This window comes from Colletotrichum orchidophilum, assembly GCF_001831195.1.
Source record: "Colletotrichum orchidophilum strain IMI 309357 chromosome Unknown Scaffold_127.1, whole genome shotgun sequence".
In the NCBI taxonomy this organism is placed as follows: Eukaryota; Fungi; Ascomycota; class Sordariomycetes; order Glomerellales; family Glomerellaceae; genus Colletotrichum; species Colletotrichum orchidophilum.
The window spans coordinates 26,947-49,987 of NW_019173083.1; the positions used below are offsets into that span (position 1 = coordinate 26,947).

The window sequence follows — 23,041 nt, forward strand, 5'->3', positions numbered from 1 at the left end:
TTGGGACATTTGCCTACCACGCTGACGAAAAAGCTTATCAACCAAACTTGAATGAAGTTGGAACCATAGACACAGGGAAACCTGACGCCCACCCATCTCCCTGTTCTGCCGAATGAGACAACGCATGTACTAGAGGACTTGGATGCTTGGCTGAAAAGGGAGATGCATCTTCGAAATGGTGGCTGCACCGCGTCTACTCGGAACTCCTTCAGACATCGGTTCCTTCGCTAAACCATTCCGACGTGATTATTGATTCCATACATGCGTACGACATCACCGCTTTGAGCGTGGTGGCCAACGGGACGCCCCTTAGAGCCGATTCCCGCGACATTCTTGGCTTCTTCCGCATGGTTATGCACTATCACCATTTCTACAGGACCGCCTCGACCAGTTTGTCCTCTTCTTATACTGGCATCGATACAAGGCCTATAGCCAGAATCTCCGAGTTTGGGCTGAATTTGCTGGAACTGGAGGAGGCTCCAGCACATACTGCCAGCCTTCATAGTTTATAATTCGTGTCTTGCTCAGGGCAACTTCGTTGCTCGATCAACCCGACAAAAAGGCTTTGATCGTTGGACGACGTGTGCCGAGGAACTGACTCAGTAGAGATAAGGTTAGTGTGCAGAAAGTCCCGTCCAAATAGAGGCCTTTTGATGTCGATATCCAGTTGGACGAGGAGGCGGGCATAACTAATGCGGTCCTGGGTTTTCGGCAAGGCCCAGCAGAACTATGGATCAAGCTGCGGATTCCGGAAAGAGGTCAACTGAAGAATGTCACTGTTGATGGTGGCGTGGTGGAGTAAAAGGGAGGAGAGGTCATATTGAAGTTCGTCTCGACCGTCAGCAATCTCATCGTAATGGGAACTTTCTAGGTGGTAAGCTTCGAGTAGTGGCACGAGCGCCGCAATTTTTGGACGTGCATGTAACAACCTTGAGTAGCGTCGTCTCTGCGCCTCTGGGCCTGTGGTTGTCTTCTGCGAAGTAAAAACAATTTAGTGTTGCCCGAGGACTATCTCCATGTTTAACACTTGCATAGTGTGCATATTTTCTTGCAACATGTTTGTTAAGTCAGGCCAACACCGACCGCATGGCATGCAAATTATACAACTAAACTTCCCGTGATCCACTCCCAGTGCGTTTGATCTACTGGCCTCACTTATTCAGTATTACATGTGACTGTCTGGTAGGCTTGGAGCAATGCAGTCATGTTACGAGTCATCTACGAGAGCATTTGGGCCGACGATATCATCAGCAAAAAAGTTTGTACTGATGTCACGCCATTGGACGCGGAATTGTCGTGCCATGCCCATCCTATGCATGCAGGCGTAAGATCAGGCTTGACTGCGTCGAGCTTGGCGACCCAGGACAGGATCTGGATAAAAGGCGTTCCGTACGATGTCCTTCAATTCTCTGCCAATCAGAGCCTGGGCTTTTGACTCTGCGTATGTCCAATCAATCAGGCTGCTGGTGGACAAGTCTGGCTTACTACAATATGAATCTTCCCCTCACCTAGCCTGATTTCTCCTTGCTGTTACACGTCCTCCATCTTCAACGACAACCATGGAGCCGGTGGGACTAGCTGTCGGAGTCGCAGGGCTTGCCGGCGTCCTCAGCACTTGCCTAGACGTCATTGAGCGAGTTGATATTTACAAAGACTTCGACAAGGATTCACGTTCACTAGCTGTTCAGTTCGAAGCGGAGAAAGTTCGTCTCAAGAAATGGGCCTGCGACGTCGGATACCAGGAAGGGAAGCTCTCGGACAACCATCATGCCGCCCTGGATGACCCGCAAATTCGTTTGATGACCACGGAACTTCTGAGTGTCATCAAGGGAATCTGTGGTGGCGCAACGGCTACAATCCAGAAGCACCCATTGGATTCACAACCCGGGCTTGGTGGTGACACAGCAATCCCCACTAACGGCAATCAATTCCTCTCAAAACATTCGGAATCAAGGAGGCAAAAGCTCGTGTGGTCTTTGAGAGGCAAGGCTAGACGCACATCTCAAGTTGAAAACCTCGGGGTTCTCGTGCAGCATCTGCACAACCTAGTCTCCCCCGATAGTGTATTGCCACAAGGAGAACTTCTGGATAGGCCTGATGAGGCTTGTGTCTATGGGAAAAGTTCGTATTACCCACATTCCTCTTCAAAAGCCCAGACATGACATAGCTCAAAAATTGGCCGTCATTGAGTTGGTCAAGCTGTGCCGGCTTCAAATTTGATTCCTCTAGGCCCGAACAAATCTAACACGACTCACCTAGATGACTACATGGAAAGAAGAACGTTGCTTCATGAAATTCGTCAGACTTTATCTCGTTTAGAAAAGGAGATGGAAGGTATCTTGTGTTTCTTCACTCTGACCTCCTGAAGCAGCTTGAGACTAACGGTTGACGACTATAGCCGAGACTCGACGAGACCTCCGTGCCTGGTTGGCTTGCCCACCACCAAACGATCTGTACTTCGAATCAAAACAAAAACGGCTCGAGAAAACATGCGACTGGATCTTGGAACGCCCCGAATTCATTGAGTGGCTCGCTCCAGACGCCAAATCTACCAACACCGAAAAGCTGCTATGGATTAACGGGCCCGCGGGGCTTGGGAAGACTGTTCTTTGCGCCCGCGTGGTCGAATATTTAATGTCCTTATCTCAGACTCCTGTGGCGTATTTCTTTTTGTCTTCCGACTTCGAAAGCCGCGACAACCCTTACGCAGCAATTCGGTCATGGGTCCACCAGGTGACATCTTGTCGCCAGGTTGCCTACCAATTGGTGCGAGACAAATGGCTAGCTCAGAACGAACAGTTCGCCACACAGACCGAAATTGTCAACCTCTTCCGAGAAGTTGCGCAAGCCATACACGGTGCCACTTTTGTCTTGGACGGTTTGGACGAATGTACCTGGATCGGCGAAGGTCACCAGGACAACAAATCTCTGCGGAATTTCCTCGATACCATGATGAAGGCAGTGTCTAATACCCATTCTCGCCTCTTGGTTGTAAGTCGGGATGAGTCTGAGATTCGAAGCGGTATGCTCGACTTGAAACGATGTGGGGAACTCAAAATCGTCTCTGAAGACGTTCAATCTGATGTTGCTCGATACTCGAGAAGCATTGTCGACAAGAAGCTACCTAAAAAAGACTCGGCTACCCGAGAAGACGTTTCCCAAATGCTTGCAGATCGGTCCACTGGCCAGTTCCTCTGGGTCAAGTTACACGAGGAGTCTTTACGCAGCTGGAAAAACAAGAAACAACTTGTGGATGCCATCAACGAAATACCACCGGGACTCGATCATGTTTACGAACGAAATTGGACAAGAATTTCAAGACTACCAGATCCAATACGCAACCGCGCCTATTCTCTGCTACAATGGGCGGCTTTTGCACTCCGGCCCCTAACCATCAACGAGATTTCTGAGGCCGTGCTGATTGACGAAGGCAGGGAAGAATTCCCTGCATATGAGTTACCGGATGAGGTCGATGATGATTTCATCGATAGCGAGATTCAGAGTCCATGTGGCTCACTTTTGGAGATTCGAGGCACACCCTCAGATGTCGAAATTGGGCTTAGGACGGTACATTTGACGCATTTCTCAGTCAAACAGTATTTCCTAAGCAATATCTCAGCTCAATGGCTGCCCTTCCGTCTGAATGGCCAAATTTCGAATGAGATCTTGCAAAGCAGCAGACTGGCAAAGCTATGTCTCCGTTATATCAACAGTCGGCATTTTTCGGACTCTGAAATGGAAACAACAAACTTGAAGCCAGGAAGTACGCAGGAAGAGAGCATGAAAGCCTGTGTCAAGAGATCATTTCGATACTACGCAGCGGATTCATGGTATCAACACGCCGCTGCCGGCGATGAACATGACGCTAACTTGGCAATGTTCATGAATGCTCTGTTTGATGTCCTCAACCCTAGCTGGAGTGTGTGGCGCAATTTCTTCGAGATCAATAGTCCGGATATCGGCCTGGGAACTGATTTCCAACTCCAACCGCAGCATGCCGGCCCACTGCACTACGCTGCACAGTTCGGCTTCGTCAAACTCGCGTCCTATCTTATTCACAACAAACAACATGATGTAGATGCAAAGGCTCCGTTCGGTAGAACAGCACTGGAGATTGCATGTAGGGCTGGTGATTTCAGACTTTCTAAGATGCTTCCAGATGCGGGGGCGAATAGCTCTGCATCGAACGACATGGGATCGACACCTTTGATGGAGGCTACGTATCAGGGGGCCTTTAACCTGATCAAACTTCTCCTCGATAACGGGGCCGACTACAATGCCGCTGATAACCGTAATGATACGGCACTTATAGTGGCTTCATCCCGCGGTCACCTCGAGATAGTGACGTTGCTTCTCGAAAAGGGATGTGAGGTGGCTTTCGCAATCGACTATGGCTGTACGTCCCTAAGAATGCATCTGATAATGGACACTTAGAGGTGGTCAAGCTGCTTCTAAGCAAGGGAGCGAATGTTGCTCACGCGACCTACACCAAACTTTCGTCGATTCATTTGGCTTCTACTGCAGGTCACCATGAGATTGCTAAGCTACTCTTGGAGAAAGGTGCAGACGTTGCGGCTCTTACTGATCGAGGATGGACACCACTCCATACAGCATCGCGCCTAGGTCAGCTCAAGATAGTCCAGCTACTCCTGGATAACGGGGCTGATCCAACAGCTATGAATGCTGACAGGTGGACGCCAATCTACTTAGCATCACTTCACGGGCATGAAGAGGTTATGAAACTATTTCTGGCCCACGGTGATGGTTGCGTAACTTCCAACAGGGCCTGTTTGCCATCACTTTCTTCAGATTCAGCTACCAGGAACAGCAAACTTGCCGAGTTGCTTCTCGGCGAACGCCAATTTAACAAACCCACCTCATTCGTAACAGGATGGACTCCAATCCACGAAGCCTCGTATTGTAGACGGGTTGAATTGCTTCAGTTACTCCTCGATGAGGGGACTGACGCGAATCTGACAGACTCCCGTGGGTGGACACCATTACATGTTGCAGCTTTGAGCGGGCATACCGAAGTCGCAGGATTGCTTCTCCAGGACCCCAGATGCAAGACTGATGTAAAAGACAATATTGGACGGACACCCCTTTTCTACGCTTCAGCAAGCGGACATTACGCAATGACCAAGTGGCTGGTCAATCAAAATCCACAAGACGTTCACATTGCGGATTGGTATGCTTCGACCCCATTGTCTGCAGCATGCCGCAACGGCCATGAAGAAATCGTCAAACTTTTGCTCGTCCTCGATAAAAACTCAATAAAAGTCGGGACATACTTGATAGGAGCATCATGTGGTGGGCGAGGAAGAGTGGACGCGCACAAATCATCCGCTTAGTGCTGCAACATGCCTCAAAACTTGGAATCAGCTTTCCCGAAGACAACGTTCTCGGTACACAAGCAGCAGACTTCAATTACAGCTTGGCTTGGTGCGATATATGTTTGTCAACTATTCCAACTGGACAGTCCTACTACGCTTGCAATCTTTGCGATGAGGGCGATTTTGTCATCTGTTTTGATTGCAAGAGTCTCAACCTCAAATGTCAAGATGACTCTCATTGTTGGGGGGACTGGTGTCAAAGGGCAGTGGTAGAGACTGACAAGAAAGAAAACATAGCTTGATATCTGAAACGATGGACAAGAATTGAAGCCACAAGTGTGAATTCTAGATTGACTTGCCCCCGCGACATGTTTGCTAGAACATAGGAGCTTTTTGTCTCATTGGCAAGTCTTCCATGTCTTCATGATGATCATTCTGTCACCTTGAGGCATTCAATGAAAATGACAGCCAGGGCTGTTTTTCTTCTTGTCCTTGTTGAAAATCTTACAGAATTCATCAATTTATCAACGTCTCTCCGGTATTGTGAGTGTAGAAATGGAAGACTTTCCGTCTCATTTAGATCAACAGCAGACGGCTGTTGCGCGGCAAGAAATACGCCAAGATGATCAATCAATTGACGTGCTTGGACTCAAGGGTTTAAAGAATCAATGCGTGTGACAATTCAACACAGATCGGACAAATTTGAGAGCGTCTCATCTCCTATTTAATGTGTCTTGTTGAGCATATACACACGTGCTCAGAAGTGTCTGCCATCTGACAGTTGCAAACAAGAAAATGCGACTAGGTCCCTTGCCCACCTCAACTCAAATAAGACCAGGGAAACTTTTTAATTCGTTCCCAAGCCGTCGTTGGGTTGGAGTACATAGCGAAATGATCACTTTTCGGAACCTCCGTCAACTCCACGCCAGCCTGCGCGGTACGCCGCAGATACAACACATTCATTCATGTACGATTCACGGAACTTGAAAATTTTCTGGGAACGGGAGTTCCTCGTGCGCAATTCAACAAATATCCATTATCGATGTAATATACCATGGACTCGAACATCGGTCTCGCTACATCTGGCCTGACTTTTGCACGGGAACCCGCCGCGCAGATCCCATTGCACTTGTCCGCCAATCGCAGAGTCCGCTCGATAAAAGATGTGATGAAAATCTCTGTGTCGCTTGCAGGGAACTCAAAGATTCTTCGGCTGAGAAAGTAGTCTAGAGCGAAATTCCCCGTGATATTGGTGAGCTCAGCACCACGTCCGGGTTGCGCTGCGCGAGTAGCGAGCCTGTCCAGCCGCCCATGGAGTGACGGACGAGGTGAAAACGTTTGATTTTGTGAGCATCAAGCACCGCCTCTGCCACGGCAACGAGAAATGGCAAAGCGATGGCGTTACAGTCTGTGCGGGTGGAGGCGCCGCTGCCCAGGATGTCATAGGCAAGGATGGGTTAGTAGGGCAGGGAAGGTTTCATGATGAATCGTATCGGCAAAGTCTTCTTTAGTACGCCCGAAGCCATAGAGGAAGGAGATCGGGTCGAATGGCCCGTCACCGCGGCCAACCTCTCGGTGCCGGCGGTGGTCCGTGTTGGAAGATCAACGGAAGTGGGTCACAATAAACCGGCGGTCCTATCCTCAGATTCAGATTCAATTTCAAGGGACCGAATGTCGATCAACCCTTCAGTAATGCACCGGACAGAGTTGTGCACCATGACAGTAACTTGTGATGTCTATCTTGATGCTAAAGCTCTCATCTGACTCCTTCCAACGGAGATCAGTCACCAGAGGGCATCAAGCCTAAGTTGGGTGCACTGCCTCTCTCCGGGATTGATTTTATGAAGTGCTGGGCGTCGAACGCTTCTTACAAATGAACGGGTTGCGCTGGGCACCAGGTAGATTCCCGAGCTAATGGACAAAGATGCATTCGCTGAGGCCTATTTACACTCCTTTGGAGCCGTCATGTTGCAATGCCCGCGTTGAACTGTGCCGGGTCCCGAATCTGCCGGCCGTGAAACCGACTGGAGTGTTGCCGCCGTGACGGTCTCTGATTCATCGGGATGGCAGCATCCCGCCCTACCCAAGAGGTTCTTTCTGTTAGAGAGCTGGCACACGAGCGTTTCGAATTTGAGGAGCATTGGACATAGACAAATCAAGTTTCCTGCAGCCTTACGTTCCCTGCACATCTCATGAATAGTTTCTCGGAGGGGTTGTCTAGTAGGAAAATGGACTTATTAGATGCTCTGAAAACATAAGGCGATGCGACAGCGATGGCCTCAGCAGGTGATCTTAACTTGCTGCACAGAGTAAGTAGGTTTCGGGATTTCTTGGCCACGGCACGCGATCGCGAATAATCATGATGAGCAAGCCGCCTCAGTCGTGACTTCTATCCGTACTTACTCTTCCGATCGTCTCAATCGAAAGCCTCCGCGCCGCAATGCAGCAGATTGTCAGAGCGTGAGTCTACAGGATGAGCCCCTCAAACGAAGATCAGGATGCACTGCCATCTGAAGACTGTCATGCCAAAGCTTGTGTTTATTCGCTTAAGACGACGGCAGGCAAGGGGTCAACCAAGTGTTTCATGCTAATCAAACACTACCCGAATCTTTCAGGTTGAGTGATATTGATTGAGATTGGCTGCCAGGTGGATGAGATTTGAGTGAGCGGGGGGTGAGAAGTCGCGCTACAGAGTCTGTCTGTGCTGTTCTGGGGATGAGTGAGCCAGCCAGCCACGCCAGCATCTAAACAAGTCCCGCCTGTCCAGGTTCCCCTTGCCAAGCAGCAATTCGGCGGAGCTATGTCAAGGAAGAACCGCTAAAATAAGTATGACATCAACGTTGAAACAGGGCAGGTAGTACAGTGAAGCCCCTTTCTTTCCCCCCTCCGTGCCTCCCACACTCTATCCGTCTCGTACCGCTTTTCATGGGATAGACTGTGGGCAGTGACCTGGCACACCTAAGGTGAACAGAAAGGGTGTTCTACGACACACCTACGAATATAACCTTGAGATCTAGACTCTGGGCTGGGTTTGAATGACATCTCATCGTGGACGGGCACTCGTCACACGGAGCCTCATCTGAACTCCCAGCAAATCTTACACCATCGCGGCCTTCAAAAACCTTGACGTCTTACTCGCTTTCCATTGTGGTGCACATACAGCGGAAAGAACGGTATGCACCACGTGTGAAGCTGACCACTGCAAGTGGTCTGGCGCGCATTAACCCGCCCTCATTAACCTGTAACTGGCCATCGCCAACGCTGCTCCATAGAACAAACACACAGTTCACTGCCGCCAAGGATGGACCGCGCGGCAGCGAGGCAGTGTTGCAAGAAAACCGGAGCTTGCTCTCATTGCTTCGGAACTCCGCTGATCGCACCCAGCCAAACGGCTTTAATCTCAGCCAAGATTGACTCTTCGTACCGACGGCGCACCAAACTTGATGGCCAGCGGCAGCGACCCGTCGTATTCCATCCTTCTCCTCTGCCCCTGGGCACACTTCTCGTATTTCTCTGGGCCCTCTGGGCAGCGTCGATCGGGTCCTGGTAGTGTTGAGATTTGAGTCTGGACCTCCCTTGGGGCACCTCAAGGTCTAGGTATCTCCAGAGATAATCGTTTCTTGTACATTAAATCAATCGTGCTTCCCTCCTTGTTTGCCGTTCCCCATCTGTGTCTCCTCAATCTACCCCTTGATCCTCGTCATAAACGATTCATACCCACAGCTGCAAGATCAGAAGCACCACTTTTCCTTCCAGATCTCTCTAACTGCTCTTCATTTCGCTTTCGACTCTGATCAAACATCGTTCACGATTCCTCAAACAAACATTCTGATCATCACCCCAAACCTCTGAGCAACCACCATAGATCTCGCTCATCACTCGATCGACATTGTAAAGCGTATTCAACGAAATCCAACCCAGCACCGTCACTATGAAGTACATCGTCGCCCTTGGACTCATCTCCGGCCTCGCCGCCGCCCAGTCGGCCACCGTCTCCGCCCCATCCTCCAACTCAACCAGTCTAGCCGGCCTCATCGCCCAACTCCCCAGCTGCGCCGTTGGCTGCCTCGCCACCGCCGCCAGCGACATTGGCTGCGCCGCGACAGACTTCACCTGCCTATGCGCCAGCCAGGACAAGCTCGTCTCCAGCCTCACGCCCTGCGTCCTCACGGCGGGCTGTTCCACCAACGACATCGCCGGTATGTTGCGAAACCAACGACATCTAGTTGTGATTCGGGTTCAACGTACATGTAGAGATGGCTAACAAGGTTTTCACAGAGGCTGCAAAGGTCGCACCGTCCATCTGCGCAGAAGTTCAGAGCAACCCGGCCGCATCCGACCTCGCCTCGGCGTCGAAACTCGTCACCGGCGCCCTCGGCACCGCGACCGCTACCGCTAGCAGCTCCGCATCTGCCACCCCGACACCCGCCGCCGCCGCACGGTTGACTAACGCGTACTACGGCATGCTCGGCGCCGTTGCCATCGCTGCTGCTGCTTTGTAAATATCGCATGGACTCATAAGATACCAATTTTCCGGGATTCGGGGAAACGGCGCATTAGGGTGGCTTTGGCATTGATTTCTTTGGACACATGCACTTTTAGAATGGGAGCTGGGCTTAATGTTGGCAACATTGAAGCGACAAGGTGCAAAAGATTTTTTTATCTCGCTCAGTAGGGAAACATCTGGCGAGCGGTGTCTATTTTTCCAAATGACATTCGGTGATGATCGGGGCCAACTGCGCAGTGGCATTCTTTTCGCGCTCAAACACTTTTACCACGCATGAATCAATACAGTCATGTTCATCTTGGGTTTAATCTGATTTACGCGGCAAATCTGGAGAGGCACCGGTCAGGTACTCGAGTGGGTGTCCACAGCTGCATTCAATCATGACGAAGATCACGACGAAGATCATCTCTACTACCTGAATGAAGCAGTGGTCACAGTACTCAATCATCAAGTGCAAAAGAAAATGCCTCTGGCTTAGGAAAGTCGTTCTGCTCAAAGTCATACCTGATGCACTATCCGCCTATCGGGCCATCAACCTTTCAACCAAATTCGCGATAAACCTGATATCCATGAAATCCGATAATCTTCTCAACGTAAGACTGTCCCTCTCAGTCTCCTCCGTCAAAACACCCTTAATCACAGAACCCGTCCGTCTATACTTGCTCTCAACTCAGCCGAGCAGCTTGGTGGGCGGAATACTCTTCGGGTCTCGCTCAGAGTTCAACATCTCTGACCGCAGACCGGCTTTGGTCGCTGATGGGAGGATGTGATGTAGTGTCGCGGCTTGGTCAACGGCAGCCTGGTCATTTCCTATCGCCATGTCAGCTTCATTGCATACAGGACTTCACAATTTTCATGTAAAACTCACCTCATCCAGGCTCGGCAAAGCGCCAAGCTTGATAGCCGGCTGGATCATCAACTGGACACCCCCCGTCGTATCCTACTCGCCGACCTTGCTATCGCCAACGAGCTGCCCGAATCCCAGGACTCTGGCAAGCGCGCCAACTTTTCGGTTTACGTTGGGTATAATGTTTGCAGACACTCACTTTGATCGCACATATCCCGTCCCCTGAGCCCACGCCGGCGTCGGTATTAGACCCTCCGGCACGTCCCCGGGCATAGGCGACCCGCCCGCCGCGGAGACGGACGAGCAGAAGAAGAAATGGGCGGGTCTCGGCATCTCGACAGACTATCAAAGCTGTTTGAGGTTGTGGAAGACCTTAATATGCTGGTTTTCAAGGCTCTGGGCGGCTATGTCGAAGCTGATGGCCCAAGGGCTGTGGATCACGACCGCGAGCTTCGATTTGAGGTCTGGCACGTGGGCGGCGCCAAGGGCCAAGCCTGGGACACATAGATTGCAAGATAGCGGCACGATTTTGAATTTCTGGGAGGGGGTTAGGGAGGCGAGTCAGGCTTCGATGCGAGATGATGCAGCGACGTCGCTTGGGGCGTGGACGGCCGCCCATACTGAGGATGCGGTTGGAAGGGCTACGAGCTGGGCGAGAATATGAGTTTATAAGTCGCCTGTCACGTCAGTAATGAACTGTGAGATCAAGACCAGTCATGAGCTAGGATGGTGAGGTGGGGTAGAACAACGCACCACAAGATATTTCTCGGATTTCGAGGCCACACCAGCGACGTGAGGTGTGAAGGAGGAATACTTGGCTACCAAATCCTCCATCCCTTGCATCTCATCCTGTGCTGAATCGACTTGAACATTTCTCAAAGCCATAAGATATCAAGAGAGCTCTCTCATATTTCCGGATTCGTAGAGAATATTCGGGCCCAGCTGGCTTCGATGACCGCCCAAGTCGACATCCCTCTTGATGAGACTCCACGTCTGGATGCAGTGGAGGCTGTCAACGCCGGAGGCGAAGAAGTCTGCCTCGGCGGACGCTAAGGCGATATCAAACTTCTCGATTTGTTGGAAGAGCCAGATCTCAAGCTCTTTGCCTTCCAATATCAATGTGCCCCCTTCCTCTTCATTCTCGGAAGTACCGTCGGCGTTTTGGAGCTCCCCTCTCAAATTGCTGATAGAAAGGTACCCTGATGAAAGTCCTTTGTTAATTTCGGGGATACTGCGTGTTCTGATGGAAGTGCGATAATGAGATCTTTGGGTATGCGCGCGAGGGACTCGGCCTGCGCGTTGGCAGCTTCGGCGGCCGGCCAGATTGCATTACCGTAATCTGCATCAGACAAGCTCGCAGTCCCATCCGTCTTGGTAGTCAAGACGCTCGGGTAGCTTCTTCGTTCGCCAAACACGATGGCTTCCTTAACAAGCTATTCTCTTGATGGGTATGTGAAGCACCTTTCCGCCACTGATAAGAGTGAACCTGTTGTGCAGTCCTACAGCATGCTAATGTACTTTCACCACTCCTGCTGTGTGGGAAGGCTCGTGAAGAGGTCATGCGCGCGGAATGAGTCTGGAGGGGAGTCCGAGTTTGATGTCGATTTTGAGGGGAAAGTGTCGAGGCAGACGCGTTCGTAGATCCCCCGGGAAGGTCTCGTCCATGAGCACGTAGGGTTTTGCGGAGGGGAGCGGGCGCATGTTGTTGTAGGCTTTGTCGCCTGGTTGTCGGACGGAGTTCACCAATCTGCTGGTTTCGGTCCTGGTGGTTGTATCAGCGATCACATGCATCTACAATATCGGTGTTTTGAAGGTGTTCTGACGATCCGTCGTTGCCAACGAGGTATACTCCATAGTTGACCATTCGGTCGCCTAGCTTGTCCGGACAGCTGCTGCCCCCGAAGAGAACAAGGTTCACACTTGTGAGATTGCGGATGCCCTCGTATGTTTCAGCTAGTAGCTTCAAAACCTAAGGAACGACATGGAAGATCTCAGACTTGACACACTTGATTTTCTGATCGGACTTCGTCTTGTGAGAACATAAGCAGGTTGTAGTTGCCATAGGAAATTGGGTTTTTGGAGTAAATCGACCAAACGCAGTCGTAGAAACCATGGCTATGAAACAAAGGAGAAACAATGAATGCCTGAGTTTTCACATGAACAGGAAAGGCGCCACAGCAGGTCTTGTGAGTAAGAAACGATCGGTTTTGGGAGACCTGTCGAACTGGGGGAGGGGACTCGGGCAGCAATTCTTTTGGACTCTCGCTCCGGGTCGTAGAGCCTGGAAAAGACTGGAGAGTCTTCAAAATACAAGTCAGCATACGACAGGAATAACAAGCTAACGAGCTTTTGTTGTTGCTGGACTCCAGCAGGGGCAGGATCAAAAATTGACTAGGTGAACATAGTGCTGCAGTCCGCCAACTCGCAAAGGCAGGCGACTCCCGGGTTTTGCAGACGATTTGAGACGAGGAACACTCCGTAGCCCAGCCGGCTGAGAGCCATGATTGTAATGATGACATGTAGAACTGAGCGAGTGAGGATTCCTACAACGGAAGCCCTCTCGGACACGGAATCCTTGTAAGGGGTTGCAAGTTAGTGTAAGCCCCGCAATTTGGGAATCAGTACACATGCTTGTCCACGGCCATATTGGATAATGCCTTTTATCCCCATAATCTAGCAGCGCTATCCTCGTTCCAATTGTATGAGCGATGACTTATGTCGGGCCCATCGGAACGTATTCAGTCTGTGTTATTCGGGGCATGAGTCTGGGGACAGACCGGGTTCGGTTCCTTATTGGGGAACATGAAGGCTAGGGAACATTGTAGACTAATGAGCTCTCAAAGCTCTACGCTATGGACATTGTTGGCGATATCTATTTAAATTTCATTCGGCACAAGACGATTGTTTTGCTCCGGGTTGAATTAGGCCTGTGTGCGTGTTTCGCTCGAGCTCACTGCGACCAACCGGCATCACTCCAGACCGGGCCGCCGGGAGGTGTGTATTTTGTGACTTTGCGGTAGTCGAGCAGGATCTAATCGATTATTGTCATTAACCCAGTACTAGGACCTATTAGACTCTGCAATACCAATCGGCAAACTTACTGATTTGGTGTCATCCGCCTTGTACGCTCCCGGAAGTGCGATTCCCTCGGGGAGCTTGGTGGTTCCGGATCCAGTCACAGTTATCTGATGACAACCAGGGTAGAACTGGGCGAGGTTGCCATCCTTGTTGGTTCGCTGCAGGCCGAGAATCTCGTGTCTGGTATCGCTAAGGTTAGCTCTCATTCTTTGTTCATATAAGCCGGTGTACAACATACCTTAGGATGTATTCACCCGGTGTAATCTTGGAGGGTAGCTTCACGGTGTAGGTGCTATTGTTTTCAGGGAGACGCTTGCTGGCCCATGGGATAGCCTCCTTCGGGTCATAGCCAGACTGGTCAATCTTGACCCAGACGTTGCCCTTGCTTCCGTCGAACTCGCTGCACTTGCCACCGCAGTCGGCAAGATAAGTCATGACTGTTTCATGCTTTGTTAGGGTTGCTAGACCGAATCCACCTGAGGGATCATGGGACTTACTTGGGCCGGGATGGTCGCTCTTCCACTCAGTCCACATGAACTTGACATTGCTACCGGCAGGAACACTGGCAGTCTCCGTGGCGGGGATATTATTCTTGTCTGACCCGATGTTGCAGGTAATGGCATCGGTCTGGGTAGATGATCAGTTGGTTCTCACGTTGAAGATCTATGGATACTCTCATTGAACTTACCGTGAACAGGCCGTCGGTCACTGGGCCATTGTCTTTGAACTTGCGGGTGATTTTGTTGACCTTCTTCGATGGATCTTTGTAGGGGTTCCATGTGTCTACGAGATTCTCGCCGAGTAGGATCTGTTGCACGAAGCCATGGGCTGAAGCTGTCGCGGCCAGCGCGGTAACGAGAGTGATGGAAGTAAATTTCATTGTCGGCCGTGTGAAGCACCACGAGAGCTGACTAAAATCAAGGTAAAGTATGTAGGAGAATTGAAACGAAAGTAATGCGCTGCTTCTGCCCCAGATTTTGGAAGAAGCGATGACCTTCAGCGCAACATATATACCTTCATAGTCGACAGTGCAAGCAAATTCTTCCTGGTTAGCGGGCTCTATTCGAAGTCTTGGCACGTTGCAGCGGGCATTCTCCTCTCATCTCGGAATCATCCCACCGCTGCCTCATCCACAGCGACTGATGTAATTGGATTTGTCTTGGCAACAAGAGCGATGTCAAGTTCGATTGTCTGCCCACCTGCTTTGGATAAACAACAAGCCCGTCAGCAGTGATTCCGAACATGGCCCGGATTGGTGAAATCCCCTACAAAGAGGATGCTTCCCACCTCTGCAACCATGCATACGCGCCGATCATTGAGTCGCCGAGTTTGCCGCCGAGTTTCGGAAGACCAAGATTGGCTGGTAGTCGGATAAGCGTATGAGCTTAATTACTTTTGGGTGTTGTCAGGAGCCTCGATATGGTTAGGCGAGTCTGAAGCTGATTGAGGGGATGGGAATGCTTGGCAGGGTATACCTGGCTCGCGTCAGGTCGGCGGATCAAATTTCTGCCCACTGTTGATTCAAGGGGTCTGTGTGGAGAACAGACTCATCCAACCTTGCTGCCAAGGTTGACGACATATGGGTATGACGACTCTGGATTGTGGCTTTAGCATCACTGACCAGTCTACGGGCATCTTGTAGGGAGTTTGATTGCTGAGTAAGAACAAAATAGGCAAGTAAACACCGTCTGGACAGCGTTCCTTGAGGAAATTGGTGTTTTCTAACACGGCGTAATCAGGAGCACAATCAAGATCAATCTCACATGCCGCTTTCCTTGGCCGAAAATGTAACTGCTAAGCCAGGTCCTCGGCTTCGAAATTAAGCACAAATCACCTCATGGTGAGGTTTTTGAACGCACTAATAATAGCTAAGTTGATCATTCTGTGAAGCAGAACATGCCGACGTCCGATCTCGAGGCTAGCAAGAGCCTGCCCCCCCCCCCCCCCCCCCCCCCCCCCCCCCCCCCCCCCCCCCCCCCCCCCCCCCCCCCCCCCCCCCCCCCCCCCCCCCCCGGCCCCCCCCCCCCCCCCCCCCCCCCCCCCCCCCCCCCCCCCCCCCCCGGGGCGGGGGGGGGCGGGGGAGTGGGGGGGGGGGGTCGGGGGTGTGTGGAGTAGATTGTGGTTCAGGAGGCGATGTTTATTAGGGAGTATTTGATGCTTTCGATCTAAATCTCCGTGAGTTTGTTCGGTAAGTCCTCTGCGTACGTTCGTTATTAACGGTTCTTAAGTTAATATAGTGACCGATCCTTAGGAGATTAACGACCGTCTCGTTTTTGTATAGCTAACTTATTTTTAGAACGATAGTTGCGTTTTTGCTTTGCGGGAGAATATTGGCCGTATCCTCGCGGGCGAGCTCTACTCCCTTAATCCCGAGGACAAGAGTGTCCGCCCGATGAAGCGATTTGAGGCTTGGGCTGCTTTTCGCACTGCTGTCGCCATCTACCTCGGTAACCCCGTTCCGACTTGCGCTGTAGCCATCGCTGGCGCCGTCCCTGTCTCTCGCGGCGCCCTATCTCTATGAAAGTGATAAAATTAAATAAGTAAAAGTGTAAGAGAAAGTAGAAGACAATGACGAAGTAAAACTATAAACGACTAGGTAGTGGAAACTACCTACTTTCAGATGTCTCAGAGTTCGGGTTCCTGCCCCATATCATCTGATTTAATACGATGCCCAGTACTCGTCGAGGTTCTTGGATACATCGTCAACCTTGCTTTACGGGTCGGCAGCGGCCATAGACTGCACCACGTTCTCAAGAGCAGAGTCGGAGAACGTTCCAGCTCGGGTGCGCAGATCGGCCATGACATACCCCTTCGCCCTCCAGCGCTCTTCCATCAGATCAGTAGACTTAATCTCGTTGTAACCAAACTCTGAAAGAATAGTAATGTTGAAAGCGGCCGTCATGCCGCTGCCCTCTTGAATCAAGTTATGACAGTGGAGCATGTATACACCGTCCCAAGGGGCGCAGTGCGCCTCGACAAGGACTAACTCGCTTCCGCCCAGTCAGATAACATCCTTGTAGCCCTCCGCTTGGTACATGTAAGGTACCACACCGCGATCACCGTCTCTGGCAATGAGTGAGTTTGGCGTCTTGACAATCCCATCCAGAGGTTCTATCTTGCTGACTGGACCGTTTCAAATACTGCGCCTGACCTGGTAGTCGAGCTCCATTTCAAGCCGGTCATTTCATTATATTCCCGGGATTTCGTCGAGGTGCTGAGGTCGTTGCCTTCGGCATTATCGCGCAAAACGTAGAGATCAACACGCTTGGCGACGTTATCTATGTGAGAATGGAATTGGGTCTGCTGGGCATTGACAGCCCAAAACCCAACGCTGAAATTGCAGAGTCTTGAGTAAGTCTTCTCGACTTGACACATTGGTTTTGGTAAAGCTCGCTAACAAGTGACCATGCAGTTCAGCTACAGTCTCTATGTACGCGATGGATGTCGACCCCTGAATAGGCGCAGCTACAGACCGGATTATTCCGTCCATAGGCCTTCGAGTGGACCGTAATGCTCAGAACAAGTTCGAATACCGTAACAATATCCTCATCAGATACACCCAGGAGTACCGTGTCACCGCCGAGATCGACGGCGTAGCCAAGACCCGGGTGACTAAGAACGGAATAACTGCAGGAAGGTGCGTGCAGTCCGTCAACGTTTGGGTCTCCGGAGAGCAGGATGTGCCTGGTGCCCCGCAAGTTTCGTCCGACTTCTTCAGATGGAGTTCCTGACAAAGGGTATTGGTGTCGATGACGCTGGCAACGCTTGGGGGTCCCTTAAACCGTTCTTACAGACTGGCATGCTCATTGAACCTCCCTCTTGTGCAGTAACTTTCGGCTTGATGGTTGAGAAATGAGGTCAATTTGGCCGATGGTACGGCCGAGCTTGCGCTGGTGCTGTTTCGCAAGCTGAGAATGTCGATATTACTGAGGCCTTTGTCAACGTCGTCCCCAAAGAGGCTACAGCGATCGCGAAGAAGGCCGAGGAAGAAGCTATCAACGGATTGCCTTGAATAAGGTAGTTCAGGATATTGAGTATCATCACGGCCTTTGATCCGTGGACATGGGCCTCTATCTCAAATTTTATCAGCCTCTTGGCTTTCTACATTTTTCCATTCGTCATCGCGGGGCGTGATTTTATTTGTACGTACTTCCGTCAAATCCCTTTTTTTCGAATTGCCTAGCAAATATGATTCTGGTGGGAGCTTTAAATATAAGTAACCAAGGTAGTTAGAGTAAGAGTTTCATCTGGATTATTTTGGTACGAGCTCATCCACAGCAGTCAAAATGTCACTGCAAATAGAAACTCCGCTTACATTCTTCCAAGGAGATGACATGTATGTAAATAGCTGAGTTTCGAATGTGTCCCAAAGATTCACCTAAAAGGTACAGCAGAAAAAAAGTTTGAGCTGGCAAGATTGCCATTTGCGAAACATCAATGGTACTATCAGACTTGAATCTCACCGCACATCAAGCTGTGCAATCAAACCAGCCTATTCGATCATCAAGCAGGACTGTTGACGGTGATACTAGCCGAGCCACTGCTGAAATATCCTTCGGTAGCTACAATCATGTAGTTATGGGTTCCGAGATTGAGTCCAACCGACGCCCAGGCAGCAAAGTGGTTGCCAGTCGTAACAGTACCGCCAGTGCGCTTGGATGTTCGCTTGAATGTATCATTAGTACAAAGTTCTGCAGTACTCATATTCATCGTCAACAAGAGTAACTCACGATTGACCAGTATTGCTGGAATGTGCGAGTGCCCTCGATACTGGGTTGATTGACGCGGGTGCTGACATAGATGTCGTAGGTGCCCCCGTCACTGGTGACAGAACCCTTCTTCGTAGCAGCTGAAGCTGGGTTGTAGGTGCCGTAGTTCTCCACAATGTAGTACTCGATTAGAGGGTTCTGCGTCCAGCCGTAGACGGCGAGATACTGTTAAAGGAGTCAGTTACGAGTACCACGCCTCGAGTTTCGAGTCATGAATATATGGAAACAAGATTTGTATTTACTTACGCTATTTCCATTGGGATTGTAGGTTCCGGAATAATTGATGGTCCTGTGAAACATGATTAGGAAACCATATTCTTTTGTACGGACGTAGTAGTCGTGACTTACTTGGAACCTCCCGGGTTCCAGCCCTTGCCTCCGACAAAGTTGCCGCCTCCGCCTCCCCAGTTGACGCTATACGAACCACCAGCGCCGTTTGTGTACGTGACTTGGGATCCCCCGTCAGTCCACCAAGAGTAATAGTATCCGTTGTGATACCCGGTCGAGCTTGGAGTCGATTGACGCTTCTCGATGAGTTCTCCGGTAGGACTGGCAATGACTCCGATGAAAGTCGCCAGGATGACGAGCGTTCTGGAGAAGGAAACCATGGCGATGCTTGCAATGTGTGAATGTGTTCCGTGGTGTTCTGGTTGTTATGATGGAGTTGTTTCTACATTGTGGGCAACTGGATCTTTGCTGGCTTTATACTGTGAATCTGGATGCCATCATCGTTTGACTGGTGGAAAAGGTTTGAATCAAATGCGGCTAAACACATCTGACAGCAACCATACCGATATCCTATGCATCCAATGACTACATCGCGTTTCTTGGAGACGATGTCGACATTACTGGATAATTACAGAACCATCCTCGTGGCATGTTCGGCCTTACGCGGCAATGACTCTTCAAGAGTGGTACACTAAGATCATGGGATCTTGGCACCGGGAGATGGAACTCAGGCTAAATTCAAGTTCTTCATGTGTCTGCCGATAAAATCTGGGGTACAGCGGCCATTCATTTTCTGCAAATTCTCTTGATGGTTATGATCTGCAAGCTGTCCCGCCCTTGCAGCGGCATGTATTCTGCCTTGACTTTTTACCCATCGTCTAGGCCCAAATAGTAGGTTGCCAAGCCGGAGGGTGAGCTTGGCCTCCGACAACCAGATCCGGCATCGGCTGAACGGAGGCTGCCGCCGACTAATTTCAATGGCTGGTTGATTCAGTCGCCATCATGATTGATTCTGTGGCTGATGGCGACGGCAGTTGACGTATTAAGATACAGGGATGCTTCTCGCAACTATGAATCAACCTGTACATGTATGGAAAATCTGGGCTACGTACAAGATCATCAATGGAACCGTAAGTGTATTGATTGATAATTCCAATAAACAACTGAACGAGAACAATTTTGCAAAAGGCGTAACGGGACATAACATATTCGTCTGAGGTTTCTATCGGAAAATTAAATTGGCAAACAGACGAAACCTCACAATGCCCGTTACATTAGGATCGCATTGGACGTCTTAGAAGCTGAAAATTAAACGCTGTAAACAAGCTGAATGACGGCTGTTCCGTGGCATGGCGTGATCGGGAAAATCATGTATCCAAGTGACTGAGCTGTATGTGAATGATCTTCCTAGAATGCCAAACTGAGCGGCACCTGGGTTGACAGAAGCGATGTGCCTGTACAAATTGACCGCTGGTGCTAATTAACATTAATCGATCGGACTGGTGGATCAAGCTTAGCGAACATTGAGCCTGATGGCGAGAAAGCCAAGTCCAAGTAGAAGTCCACAGGCTAAAATTGCTAAGATTGCTAAGCCAAAAAGTTTAACCTCACTTTGGACTTGAATTCGACTCTATGATTGGGGAATTGTGTATTTTGGTGGATAAGAATAATTCTCCTGATCCTGACCGGGGGAGGGGGAGCGAAAACATAATGTCATCCACGGCAAAACTTGCCGCGGATCTGATACAGACACAGGCACAGGCACAGGCTCAGGAGCTGGGGGTTTGGGCAAGGATAGGCACATCCTCTACCGAGAGCGACAATCTTGCTGTCTGCACTCTGTAACAGCAATAGGGCGACAGGGTAAGGTCAGGTGTTATTGGAGGGTTGTCGGGCGCCCTCGGCTCCTGAATATCATCCAGACTCATCCCAAAGTCGGCGCAAGTCAAGTTGAGTTGAAATGAGGGCGTTAATGACACGTCCCTAAGACGGGTTTTGGACGATCGGCTATGGGAAAGAGAAAACTTAGCCGGTGGAACCCGAGAACAGGGCCGCGGAAAGAGAACTCGGCTGAGCAAATGACTCAATTGACGGGGTGGCCGTTGCTAATTATATTTAAATCCTGTCGAGAATGCAAACGTGCTCCGAGTCACTCTATGACGAATGGCTGAAGATCGCCACGAAGCCGGAGGCCGGCGGCCCCGATCCCTCTGCAAAAAAAGGACGGACCCAGGGCTGCCATCAGGCGGAAAATAATGCAAATTTTCCGGAGTTGCGGAGGAGCACTCGGAGGAGCCCATATTTTCTGTTCTACTCTTGCAGCCTCTTGGCGAAAACAAGAGTCTGCTCCTAGAACATCGCGTGTTTGATGAGGCCTCGCTTCCGAGATCCCTGGCCACCAGGACCCCAAAGGTCACCCCGAAACAAGCGTCATTTTCTAATACGGGAAAGCTCAGCAAGCTTAAAGTATGGCACCCATGCTATCCCAGCTTTTGTCTCTTTTCAAAAGAAGACCGGACCTGTCTCAAACACATGCACAGCGAAAATCCAAAAGTGCGGGGGTCCGCGTTTGGCAGAACAAAGCTTGAATCTGGCCTCGAGGCGCACAGGGCTCTGGGCAACCAAAGGGATTGACCCAATCTGCGGTCCAATGGCAGACCGAATTGCATTAACTTTAAAGCTTGAAACGGCGATGCGGACAGTTTTTGCGACAGAATTGGTGAAGGGGAGTCCGACCTAACCGACGTTGAGGTGTGCCGAAGAGCCGGGGCCATCCCGGTCTGCGGCACAATAAGCCTTGTTTGAGCTGCTGATGTGACGGGATGATCAGGCATCTGAACGGGTCCTGTTGCAGGACGAGGCCCATGGCTGTCATCTCGAGTCGGAGACATTCATCTGGAGTGTTGCTCGACGCAGTGATGCTCAGGTGACGCCGCCATCCGGAGTTTCAGTCTGTGACAGGAAAGTCTGCAAGTAAGCACTGGGCATGTGGTGGTGGCTGACTGGAGAGATCCTGTAGCTGGGCGTACATAAGAAGATGAAGAGATCGCCAGTTTAGGCGTGAGGTTACATCTTTCCCTTCAGCTTTTGCCCGACTTACTCCCTTTTCCTTCTTACTACTACGTTCATTCCGTGCTGTGCGCGGCTCTGTTTAATTGAGCTCACATTCATTAAGACCTGGTGTCACTTGCATCAAAAATCCCACTCACTTCTACGAATTATCTGCACAAAATCCAGTCATCATGAGGTTCTCTACTGCCGCTTTCCTCGCCATCGGCCTGTTGGCCGGCAACGTCATCTCTGGTAAGTCATTCCTCATTCTATTCTTTTTCTTCTCATCAAACCGCGCTAACATGTGTGCCTAGCCCCCGCAGTTCAAGGAAACGAGGTCGCCCTCCCAATTGGAGTCCGTGCAGAGGACTTTGTCGCAAACGACGCCGCCCGTCTCGAGGCCCGAGGGAAGAAGAGGAAAGCCGGCGGAGCTGGGGGAAAGAAGAAGAATGGCGCCGCCGCCAAGAAGAATAAGGCTGCTGCTGCTGCTGCCGCGAAGAAGAACAACGCCAACGCCGCAAAGAACAACGCCAACGCCGCGAAGAACAATGCCAATGCCGCCAACGCCGCTAATGCCGGTAACAACGCGAATGCCGGAAACAACGCGAGTGCCGGAAACAATGCGAATGCTGCCAAGGCCACGGGCAAGTCCCAAGCCGAGTTCTCTGGGTTGGCCTGCACCAATGGAAAGGGAGCTGGTGCTTGCAACGCCAAAGGCCAGTGTGCTGTCAATGGCGAGACGAAAGCGATCGCCGGCCAGTGCGGTCAGGATGCGGCGAAGGCCAACAAGCGCTACGTCTCCGATATTGCCCACCTCATCTAAGTTGGCGATTGTCGTTTGGGAGTTCTTTAACATGGGATTGGGCGATTTGGGATTCATGGATACAAAAACCTTGGAAACAAGAGGGTGGTGGCCATTGTAACTTTGCCGACTCTGTATATGTGTAATGGAAATTGATCGACTCCCGAGCTAACACAATGTATTTCCCCCCTCTTTAAGAATCTATGCTCGATGAAGCTGTGATGGTATTGACAAGCGAAAGAATCCAAAAGATCAGAAGAGAGAATTGGACACGCTACAAGTTGATGGGCATAGACAAAATATTCGGTTGGTCTGCTGTTCATTGGCACTTTGAGAAAAAACGGTTCAAATCACGCGCTACTTTGTTATTGAAAATTAATCAAGACACAGGATAGAGTAAGTACCTACGTACAAAGAGGTAACGAA

At 50.6% G+C, this 23,041-nt stretch overlaps 9 protein-coding genes across 9 annotated transcripts; 6 read left to right on the forward strand and 3 right to left on the reverse strand.

Annotated features, from left to right (window-relative positions):
- Positions 1-1,559: 1,559 nt before the first annotated feature.
- On the forward strand, positions 1,560-4,434 carry CORC01_11542 (uncharacterized protein; the record flags this gene model as incomplete). The annotated part of the gene is made up of 3 exons (XM_022623165.1): positions 1,560-2,121; positions 2,260-2,334; positions 2,399-4,434. 3 exons carry the CDS (start codon positions 1,560-1,562, stop codon positions 4,432-4,434), a joined length of 2,673 nt encoding a protein of 890 aa, XP_022470296.1.
- Positions 4,435-4,478: 44 nt separating this feature from the next.
- CORC01_11543 (uncharacterized protein) lies at positions 4,479-5,351 on the forward strand (the record flags this gene model as incomplete). Its single annotated transcript, XM_022623166.1, has 2 exons — positions 4,479-4,723; positions 4,925-5,351. Coding segments are annotated over 2 exons (672 nt in total), but the record flags the coding sequence as incomplete, so codon positions are not given.
- Positions 5,352-9,264: 3,913 nt separating this feature from the next.
- On the forward strand, positions 9,265-9,835 carry CORC01_11544 (uncharacterized protein; the record flags this gene model as incomplete). The annotated part of the gene is made up of 2 exons (XM_022623167.1): positions 9,265-9,532; positions 9,612-9,835. The coding sequence occupies 2 exons, from the start codon at positions 9,265-9,267 to the stop codon at positions 9,833-9,835; spliced, it is 492 nt and encodes a 163-aa protein (XP_022470298.1).
- A 1,743-nt stretch (positions 9,836-11,578) lies between these two features.
- Positions 11,579-14,645, reverse strand: CORC01_11545 (family 61 endoglucanase; the record flags this gene model as incomplete). The annotated part of the gene is made up of 6 exons (XM_022623168.1): positions 11,579-11,886; positions 13,652-13,718; positions 13,789-13,945; positions 14,004-14,202; positions 14,263-14,392; positions 14,454-14,645. The coding sequence occupies 6 exons, from the start codon at positions 14,643-14,645 to the stop codon at positions 11,579-11,581; spliced, it is 1,053 nt and encodes a 350-aa protein (XP_022470299.1).
- Positions 14,646-16,478: 1,833 nt separating this feature from the next.
- Positions 16,479-16,706, reverse strand: CORC01_11546 (multicopper oxidase; the record flags this gene model as incomplete). Its single annotated transcript, XM_022623169.1, has 1 exon — positions 16,479-16,706. One exon carries the CDS (start codon positions 16,704-16,706, stop codon positions 16,479-16,481), a length of 228 nt encoding a protein of 75 aa, XP_022470300.1.
- Positions 16,707-16,836: 130 nt separating this feature from the next.
- Positions 16,837-17,496, forward strand: CORC01_11547 (uncharacterized protein; the record flags this gene model as incomplete). Its single annotated transcript, XM_022623170.1, has 3 exons — positions 16,837-16,840; positions 17,178-17,195; positions 17,258-17,496. The coding sequence occupies 3 exons, from the start codon at positions 16,837-16,839 to the stop codon at positions 17,494-17,496; spliced, it is 261 nt and encodes an 86-aa protein (XP_022470301.1).
- Positions 17,497-18,268: 772 nt separating this feature from the next.
- On the reverse strand, positions 18,269-19,142 carry CORC01_11548 (glycosyl hydrolase family 11; the record flags this gene model as incomplete). Its single annotated transcript, XM_022623171.1, has 4 exons — positions 18,269-18,430; positions 18,496-18,699; positions 18,781-18,823; positions 18,883-19,142. The coding sequence occupies 4 exons, from the start codon at positions 19,140-19,142 to the stop codon at positions 18,269-18,271; spliced, it is 669 nt and encodes a 222-aa protein (XP_022470302.1).
- A 1,330-nt stretch (positions 19,143-20,472) lies between these two features.
- On the forward strand, positions 20,473-20,607 carry CORC01_11549 (uncharacterized protein; the record flags this gene model as incomplete). The annotated part of the gene is made up of 1 exon (XM_022623172.1): positions 20,473-20,607. The coding sequence occupies one exon, from the start codon at positions 20,473-20,475 to the stop codon at positions 20,605-20,607; it is 135 nt and encodes a 44-aa protein (XP_022470303.1).
- A 1,397-nt stretch (positions 20,608-22,004) lies between these two features.
- On the forward strand, positions 22,005-22,636 carry CORC01_11550 (uncharacterized protein; the record flags this gene model as incomplete). Its single annotated transcript, XM_022623173.1, has 2 exons — positions 22,005-22,065; positions 22,128-22,636. 2 exons carry the CDS (start codon positions 22,005-22,007, stop codon positions 22,634-22,636), a joined length of 570 nt encoding a protein of 189 aa, XP_022470304.1.
- Positions 22,637-23,041: the final 405 nt, after the last annotated feature.